The sequence below is a fragment of the Malus domestica genome, chromosome 15 (assembly GCF_042453785.1).
Source record: "Malus domestica chromosome 15, GDT2T_hap1".
NCBI lineage: Eukaryota > Viridiplantae > Streptophyta > Magnoliopsida > Rosales > Rosaceae > Malus > Malus domestica.
Genome location: NC_091675.1, coordinates 6,647,835 through 6,657,467, shown reverse-complemented (window position 1 = coordinate 6,657,467; position 9,633 = coordinate 6,647,835). Strand labels below are relative to the sequence as shown.

General features: G+C 38.3%; 1 protein-coding gene across 2 annotated transcripts; it reads left to right on the top strand.

Annotated features, from left to right (window-relative positions):
* Positions 1-1,156: 1,156 nt before the first annotated feature.
* Positions 1,157-7,899, top strand: LOC103456036 (protein EMBRYONIC FLOWER 1). Of its 2 annotated transcripts, none has more exons than XM_008395667.4 (7): positions 1,157-1,456; positions 2,428-2,639; positions 3,175-3,593; positions 3,677-3,787; positions 3,949-5,357; positions 5,844-7,452; positions 7,618-7,899. In XM_008395667.4, the coding sequence occupies exons 2-6, from the start codon at positions 2,473-2,475 to the stop codon at positions 7,440-7,442; spliced, it is 3,705 nt and encodes a 1,234-aa protein (XP_008393889.2). In that variant the 5' UTR covers positions 1,157-1,456; positions 2,428-2,472; the 3' UTR covers positions 7,443-7,452; positions 7,618-7,899. The 2 variants fall into 2 exon arrangements, with proteins under 2 accessions (XP_008393889.2, XP_008393886.2); XM_008395664.4 differs by having other exon boundaries at positions 1,193-1,456; positions 3,946-5,357.
* The last annotated feature ends 1,734 nt before the right edge of the window (positions 7,900-9,633 follow it).

The window sequence follows — 9,633 nt, the reverse complement described above, 5'->3', positions numbered from 1 at the left end:
TATATAGCTTTTTTCTCTTTGTACATATTTTTTTTTATCCAAACTTTGTAAATATTTTTCATTTCTCTCAAAGGTAAGAAGCAAAATGAATCACTTTCATATATTTTGTGTGTGTTTTTGTTTGGATTACATGGTAATTTAAATTTTTGGTCTTATATATTGCAATTGACTAAATTGAGGATCATAAATAAAAGTAAAATCATGGGTTTATCACTGTGTGAAAGTCATGTCATAGATTGTATGGATAAATTGCAAAACTCTGACCCACAAAATAAAATTATAGGTCTGCCCACTGAATAACTTATCTAATGAATCCCCGCAACAGTAATTAATTCTTATTCGCCCACAGTTTGAAAAATTTTACGTACATACATATGTAACGTAGCTCTACACTGGTAAAAAACTTATTAGCCCACAGTTCGGACATGCATACCATCTAAAACTAATTGGTATTATTTTGTGTTCGCCCACGGTATGAGACAAGAATGTATCATGCTTTAGCCGTTAAATCAAGTTATTTCTCGTTCAAAATTATTGATTCTACGAAATCTTTATTATAACTGAATTATATTTCTTAGCTAATACATTTCATTAGCGTAATCCCAAATACTACCGTTGGATATTACACGTATAATATCTAAATTATTTCAAATTAATATTAGTACCAAAAAAATTCAAAACCTAACCATTTTCCTCCATCTCCCTATTTCCCATTTTTATTTCCCACCTTTTCTTCGTGAAACGAAATGTTGCTAGCTAGGGTTAGATAGAGGCTCTTGATTACCCGCAAGAAAAAACTAGGGTTTCATATTGGATCGCACCCACACTCTCCAACCACTCACCTGAGCCACACGAACCAATCAGAATCCACTTATGTGCAAAGGCATCTTTGGCCCTCCATGACACGACAGGTATAAATAAACTATGCCCCCCACCTGAACCAGAGCGTGCAAACCACGCTCGAGGAACAGTAGCATTTTTTTACCTTCGCTAGGGTTTCCTTTTCCCTTGTCCAAGCCACAAGTGCCGCACATTGAGCCACGTGGGGGCACATGATTGGGCCAGCACCGTTTTCGGCAGTAATTTATTGTATAAAATGCATGTGTTTGGACATGACATGTAGTATGTATGATGATGTTTTTTCAGTACATTCGACGACAAAAGAAATGTTAAAACCCTCTCTATCTCTCTCCTCCTACCATCACCCTCGCTCTCTCTCTACATTTTCGAAACCCCTCTCTCTCCCCCTTTTTTCTCTCTCTCTAGGGTTTTACGATTGTTCGCACTCAAATTCCACTCACCCAGCTTCGAATCTCAGCTGAAAAATTGCCTCCCGATCTTCCCCCTCCGCCGCTCTATCCTCCAGTGCCGTTTTCCGGACGCGCCGTGGAGGATCTGGAGCTTAGCTTCGTACGACGTCGTTTCCGGTGGTCGCCGATTTGCGTTGAGGTTTCAGGTCGGTTTTTTTCTGCTAGATTTACTCTTTTATTCAATTGGGTTTTTGAAATCGATGATGTTTTTGGATTTAATTAGTATAAAGTTTGAAGCTTTGAGCTGATATTTTCAGCTACTAATTAGTTTTTATCTTTTTTAAAAATATTTTTTGAGCTGGGTTTTACTGTGTATAGTACGTCAAGTTTTGGGCTTTACTTTCCATTTCATTATCTGGGGTTTGTTATTACGCTCAGCTTAAACAATTCTATGCGTTTTGGGTGTCATTCATGTCGTTTTGATGTGCTTGGACTCAGTTAATTGTCTAGTGACTGAATATTTATAAGTTATATAATGAAAGAACCCTAATTTTTTTTTGTTAAGTTGGTTGATTGACATGCTTTTATTTTCCGATTCGGAGTCTCCTAGGGCGAGCCTGAAATGGGTTGTACGATTGTTGCTTACCTTGGAATATTCATACGACCTAGATTGCTCTAATTGAAACAAAACCCTAATATGAGGTTTTGCCTTATTAATTGTTCCTAATTTTGTGATTGAGTTTGCATCTTTAAAGGTGCATTTAGTCGTGTGAATAATTTGATCGTTCCTAATATGAGGTTTTGCCACCGCAGATCCATCTTTATGTTGATTCGTGGAATGTTAGGGTTTCTACTTTCTTCCCTTGGGTTGTTATACATGTATGTATCTATGCTTGTATATCAATGGAGTTTGTTATTTTATGTGCAATGTCACTGTATGATGAGGTGTTTTACCTTGTCATCTATTTCTTTGATAATTTTGACTCAAAATAATTCATTGCACATGAGAATTGTAGTCGGTTGATTATAAACCCTAATAATTGTGTTTGTGACTTGGACCAAGATTTTCTCTCACGTGATATAGATCGGTGCTTTCTTTACACTTTCCTCGGTGTTCTCCCTCCCATCATATGATAATGATATCACTCAAGTAATTGTTTCATTTGTGTGAATGTAGGAAGTACTGTATTAGGAACACTGTGATCTGGTTAGATGCTATAACATGGAGAAGGGGCTTCTGATCGACAATAATCATAAGAGGAGCGATCCTATTATTGCCTCCAAGTCGGTGGGATCGTTTGTGAAAATTGATTCAATATCTATTGATCTTCCTGATGCGAATGACAAGAGTAGTAGCCATGCGGGAAACTGCGAGCATTTCACTATATGGTAAGATTGTATGCCTTGTGGGAAATTACTCACTTGTTCCTAGTAAATTAATATGAATCTTTTGCTAACAACTTAACTGATTTATATTTCTTCATATTCAAAATTGGAAGCTGTCATTTCTTTTGGTAAAATTCCAAAACTCTAATTTGGATATAGATTGGTCTGGTTTAATTATTTTCTCCATTATTAAAGGTTATATATTAAGCTATTTTGCAGCAGTATGTTATGGATAAAGAAGTCTAATCTCTTTACTTTTTAGTTCATTGTATTAGCACACTTAAAGTTGGGATTGGACTCTTTGGTGCGGTAAAGGTTTTCATCAGCAATCATATGGCACACTAACTAGTGTGCATGTTGCTAATATAACAAGATGGTGTCTGAAAAGACATAAGTACTTAAACAATGGGGAAGATATATGTGTGTGTGTGGAGCATTATTTTTTAAAGAATAAGTTGTTTGTAGTAAATAATTGAATTCTACGTTACCCATGGATCTTTTCATCAAATGAAACTTCTGTTTTATGTTTTGGATATAGTGGTTATGTAGCTGAAGTTCGCAAAAAGAATTGGAAGCTATGTTGGCCATTTCCTTTGGATGGTGAGTTTGATCAGGAGCCAACATCCTTGCTTCCTCCCTTGGATCCTCCAAAATTCAGAAGGTGGTCTTGCCAGAATTGTGTGCAGGAAACTGGTTCTGAGAGTATTGCAAAAGATCATGGTACGGACATGCGTATAGGATCTGATTCCAATAACAATTGTGCTCAGATCCCACCCCTCAGTGATGCTTCACTGCTTCTGTTAGATTATGAGAAAGGTTCAATTTCCAAAATTGTTGATGGAAAAAGTGCTGAAGCTCATATTTCTGTTGTTGGAATTGGCAATGAGCAACATCCTTCGTCATCTACTTTTGATAAGAAAGAAGGGAGGCATGAAGTTTCACTCACTGCCATCACAGGTAAAGTCAAGCTTGATTCAACTTAATAGACTGTTGGCTATGTTATAGTCTTTTGATTAATTTACTTTTTGTGTTTCATCCAGTGAATGAGAATGTCTTAGATAATTATGCGAGTCATGAAATGCCGAGACTCAATTCTGTTGGGCCAGAAGTTGACCCAAAAAGGACGCAGGAGGGACATAAAGATAACACAGGTTTTCTTTCCCTTTGTTAAAAAGTGATAAAATAATTTGGTTGAAAAATATTTACCTGTAATTGCCACGGGTAAATTTAATTTGCAAAGAAAAAACAACAAAATTACATTACAACTTCATATGATCTCTCAGAATCATATTGTCTTTGATTTCTGAAGCAGAAGCAGTAAATTTGGAGAGCAATGGATCTGTTGAAGTCTGGAAATTAGGATGTGAAAGTCGTGGTGGTACCAACCTTCAACTCCATTTCTCAAACAAAAAATTATTCTGGAATAAGAATCTTGCCCAGACTAGTGAAGCTGATCACCGACCTTCTGCAGAAGAAAATCACAAGGAGTCAATGACTGCCTCTGGGACATGTAAGATAGTCGGGACGGTTGACAGGGTAAGTGATGCTACCAAGGGCCAGACCATCATTAATCATCCTCTGCATGAGTGTGATTATGCATCATCGGAAAATCCTGAGAAGTCGAGTAGTTTGAATCGTAAGAAAGGTCGGAAGGTGCGTGTGCGTCTGCTGAGTGAGTTGGGTGATGCAAAGCCTGATTGCTTCAGGACAGAAGATTCTCCATCCAACAGAATTAGCAATACATCTGGGAAAGCAACTGTTTCCCAAGGCCAGGTGTCTATCCAAGAAAGTGCTAGAGTGGATCTCGGTGAGAATAACAAAAGGAAATTGCCTGAGGAAGAGGAACAGAGATGCATAGAGAAGAGCCATCCTAAAAGTTTGAATAGAAAAGTTAAGACTTCCAAGCGAGATGAAGAAACCACCGGAAGCGTTGCAGATTCTGAGTTAGAAGAAGATGCAGTTGCCAGAGTATCTTTGCAGGCAGATATGAGGAGCAACTGGAATGGATCCGAAAATGAAAGAATCCCGGCTGCTGGTAAGAAGAAAATTATGAAATCCAATGATATTGGCGCATGTTCATCCTTAGTCCCACCCAAAGATATTGTGCCAATAGAAGCCCTAGACAAAGTTGGAAATTCAAGTAAGGGTAATGCTACTACAAGTGCTTCTTATAGTCCAGCGTATGATGCATCCACAGGTAGAGGGATGGATCAAATTGCTTTGCCTGCCCCAAAAGCAGGTAGAAAGTCCGGTTCCTGTAAGCGGAAAGACAAGATGCCGGAAGTTGATAACGGACTGGCTTCTCTATTTCCTTGGCTCACGAAATGCCCAAATACAAGGAAAGATGTAGAATTCATGCAAACTGGGAATCCATTTCACTGGGCAGAAGATGCACCCGCTGAAAAAGGGTTGGATCTTTCTCTTAACAGCTATTTGTCTGCACAAAGAGATGACAGGAAATCTATTCCTCAGTCTGAAGATGGATTTCCTTCCTGGTCAATTCAGAAAGATGGAACCGGCAAACTAGATGAGTTTATTAGGAAAAATGCAGAAGCCAGCGCAAATCTGACCAAACTTCCTAAAGCCATTTCAAATGCATTTTCTGGGAAAGTAGGACATGATGATCTGAGTAGTAAATTTTTCACCTACAGCATGCCTATCCCGAATGAGAAGCAAAACTATAGCCCCCAGGTTGAAGGGAGATGTTTGTTGCAGCATATGGTAAGAGCTTTATTCTCTTCTTACTATTCCCTGGATGAATGTTTTCATCTCGATGGCTGCATGATATACGTCCAGAGCAATTGCATGCTTCTTCTGTATATAAGGTTTAGCATATGCAACTGTGCCGTTATAAAATTGTTGTGAGATCATAAATCACTCATCTGTATCAAGTTCTTATCGACACAGTTAATACTCTAGTGGAAACTAGTAGGTTTTTTATTATTTGAACACTGCTGATTGGTGTTATAACTAAATAATATGTTTTTCCTATTTCCGCTGCACATGCTGATATGCGAAAATTAGCAGCATTGATGAAGTGATTCAACGGATCAATTTATAAAGTTCCCTTTTACTTCTAGGTAGCCCGTAGAATCATATTGCACATTTCTCATATCTGTAGTGTAAACACTAATATGCATAACTATCTTCTCTATTTCTAGTTTTATTTTGCAATTTTTTTCTATGATAATTGATTTTCCTATTCAGGATATTTCTCGTGCAAGAAACAAGGAGAAAATTGAGGTTCCGAAAAATTCAGCTGTGCCTGTTAGTAGGAAAGATAGCAAGCAAAGAGCTGAAAAGACGTCTCAGAAGGGAGCTGCAGATGACATACCGATGGAAATTGTTGAATTCATGGCGAAAAATCATTATGAGAGAAATCAGAAAGTTTTGGAAGCAGGCATTAATGCAAGGAATGTTCAGGCGATGGATCATAGTTATGGCATTGGGAACTTAAGAATATTAGAGGAAACCAGTCAGAAGCGAAAACCTCAGGCAAGAAAGGCAAAAGATGGTGCAACCGCAAGAAAAAATGTGGGACCTTCCAAACAGAAGTTAGTTGACTTTTCTACTTATATCCCCGGAAAAGACATATTCCGTCTCGATCAAATGCATTGCGCTGTAGGGTTTAATGCATTTGGTCAACCTAAAAAGAAGATGAGTACTCGAGAGCAATTTCCTGCTGCTGGTTACAGCAGCTGTAGTTGTGCCCAAAATTGCAAATGGAATGGAGATATGATGAGCGATGGGTTGTCAAATTCTAGCTTGCGTCCGTCTGTTCCACAATCAAAGGAAGACGCAGCTCTCCTATGGTCACCTGCGTTGCCAGCTCAAACAGCCTTAACACACTACAATCCTCTTAAGTATGGAGCTCAGCCTTCCAATGTCGATATGCTTTCACACCCTCCTGGCTCGCTGCATAAGGGAAACTTCCGTGGGGATTATGGCCTGAAATTATTTAATTTAAATGCTACCAACCCGGAAAAGCATAGTGAAGGTGTTGGTTCTGAAACTTTCAGCAGAACAAATGCAGAGTACTCATTCACTGGTCAACGTAATGCGACCGAGCCTCCTCAGGGTTCAGCGGGTTCTTTTGATCTATATTCTAATGAAACCATACCAGCAATGCATTTGCTCAGCCTCATGGATGCAGGTATGCGGTCAGGTCCAACCTTGAACATTGCTGGAAACCCAAAATTTCCCAAGAGGTCCTTTGATCTTTACTCTAAGGAGTATTCTGCAGCGGATGCTGGTGTTTATAAGGTGGCTGATACCGTCAAGCATCCATCATCCAGTTTTTGCGGCAAAAATCACATTTCTGAGAAGTCTCTTGACCTTTTTCCTATGAATCCGGGTGGTACATCTACCTCTTCTTATCCTAAAGGATTCAAAAGGGCTGCCGTAGAGCATAGAGGCTCTGGATCCCAGAATTCTGCATCCAAAGGTGGTGTCTTGGGCAAAAATCATGGAACTATCCCTGTTATGCAGAAGGGGATTGCTATGCTGGGTGATTCTATGATGTTTCCCCAGCACGGCCACAACATTGAATATCCAATGCTGCAGAAATTGGATACTCATAATGCTAATGGGGCCATGAGGCCTCCAAAGAGCAGTCCCAATTCTTTAATCTGCGCCATAAACAAAAACCCAGCTGAGTTTAGCTTGCCAGAAGATGGCAATGAGTACATGATTAGTGGGAAAGACCTAAAAGTTGGGAAGCAGAGGCATGGCTTCGTACAAGTAGATCAGAACAAGCAGCCGAAGAAGAGGAAACAGACTACAGGAAAGGGACGTGCACAACAATGAGTTTGATGAGGTTCCTGATATATCTTTACTTGTAGTACTGTATAACCCTATAATAGCTAAAGTGCTTGAAACAAAACTCTTTACTCACCTGCCTGGTATACAACGTTTTCTTATTGCGCTTCTTATTCAAAATCACAAATTCATCATTTGGGATTAATTTGTTTAATTTTAACAGGCAAAGATTTCCCCAGCTAGCTACTGCAAAATAAGCTTTAGAGAGGATCCAAGTTGTAGTCGTATGAAGCTGATATTAGTCAGAGACTCGAAAGCTGAGAAGCGGAGTTTATAGCAGTCATACTGGGTGGAGGTCAAGGCCTGTATTATAGCCTTCATATGTCTTGACCTGCCTGTGCTGTTGGTTTTGTATCAAGTCTTGTTCTTTTTTATCCGGGGTCATACATTCTCGAGGACAAAGTTATGATAAACTTTCGCAATGACAAGACGGCATTCTTACTGATGAGTTACTTTCATGGATAAAGCTTAAAATTGCAATTCTATAGTTGCCAAATACATGTGAAAGAAGACAAAGTATGCTGTTATGTGAGTGAATTGAGAATAAGATTTTGCCTCATCTCTATCAAGCACTTGAAAGAGATGAGCACATCTCTCTCTCTCTCTCTTCTCCCCCCCCCCCCCCCCCACCACCACCACCACCACCACCACCACAGACAGAGTTGATTTCTGAGTCTCTTTTATTCTGGTAATTTTGCACATCTTAGTTGGGCGTGTGGCAAGCGAATTTGGGCGGGTGCTTTGAAGTGAAAGTGCAAAACCTAAAATAAAAAGGTTTTGGATTTGAGTGATTTTTGGTAGACATGATATTTTGAGGAAGACTTAAAAAATAGAAGATTTGGATTGTCAAAGAAAGTTACGGAGTGTGCCTTACAAAATGTGTGTCAAATAATGGATGTCCCCTGATCCTAACCCTTATGCGACTTGAGGGCTACAACTTAATACATAGATAAAGGAAAATGATTTCTACACTCATTTTCTCGTTTTGCACAGCCCCTATCAATTCCTATATTTTGATTCGTTTTGCTTTATTCAATGGGTAGACAAAAAATGGAGAGAGGTGTATAGGGGAGAGAAAATAAGGTGTGAAAATCATATCCTTAGTGTAACTCTTTTGCTTGTGCTACAGAATTAGTGTGTTTGAGTCGTTACAGCTTACATGTGAAATCAAACTTGAGACAAACTATTATTTCAATTTTTGCATATATAAACATTCAAAAGTAGGTCTAAAATTATATCAAACGATTCTTCAAATCAACTCATGCACGCAACTTAAAGCATAGCGAGGTAGCCTATGAGTTGCTTCGTGTCAAACATGATTACAACTGACGCATGAGAATGACTGCAATAACAGTGTACTAAACTGGCACATGTTTTCATTATGGTGATGAAGAGTTTTAGTTTTAATGATAATACAATTTTCATGTAAATTTTGAGATAATTTCTTTAAAATTTCGGAGGGAGAGACTGTCTTTTTAAACCTTAAATTACATAATAAATCCCTCAAAATCCTTTGTTTTTAAAAATTCTTTAAATGCATGTGGTCAATTGCCCCCAATAGTTAAGATCTTATATATATCCTCCCACTTCACTTAATATAGCTCATATTTGGACTATCACTAGTAATAATAAGGGTAAAAGACTGTTTACTACCCTCATGTTTCGTAGTTTTCAACATTTAGTACATTAAGTTTTTTTCGTCTCAGAGTAATACCGAAAATGTAAATTTTGTGACAGTCTCATACATCCGTTAGTCAAACTGTTAAGTCTCCCGTTAACTATGACGTGGTGCTTATGTAGACACTGACTGGACGCTACGTATCATCCACGTGAAAATTAAAAATAAATTATTTATTAAATAAATAAATAAAATTATATATATATTTAAAAAAAAAAGTTGCAGTCGGAGGAAGAAGAAGAAGAAGGAGGAAGAAGAAAAAAAAAATCTTCCCCAGATTCGGAGGAAGAAGAAGAAGAAGAAGGAGAAGATGGGGAAGGAAGAAGGAGAAGAAGGAGGAAGAAAAAAAAAATTTTTAAAAATAAAAAGTTGCAGTCGGAGGAAGAAGAAGAAGGAAGAAGAGGAGGAAGAAGAAGAAAGAAGAAAAAAAAAAAAAACGAATCTGCAACCCAGATTCGGAGGAAGAAGAAGAAGAAGAAGAGGAAGGAAGAAGGAGGAAGG

What these genes read in the sequence shown, in the direction of transcription:
- LOC103456036 (XM_008395664.4), top strand. Translation starts at nt 2,473, where the DNA reads ATGGAGAAGGGGCTTCTGATCGACAATAATCATAAGAGGAGCGATCCT. An exon ending in TGCGAGCATTTCACTATATG is followed by an intron (nt 2,640 to 3,174) that starts GTAAGATTGTAT and finishes TTTTGGATATAG; the next exon opens with TGGTTATGTAGCTGAAGTTC. An exon ending in GATGTTTGTTGCAGCATATG is followed by an intron (nt 5,358 to 5,843) that starts GTAAGAGCTTTA and finishes TTTCCTATTCAG; the next exon opens with GATATTTCTCGTGCAAGAAA.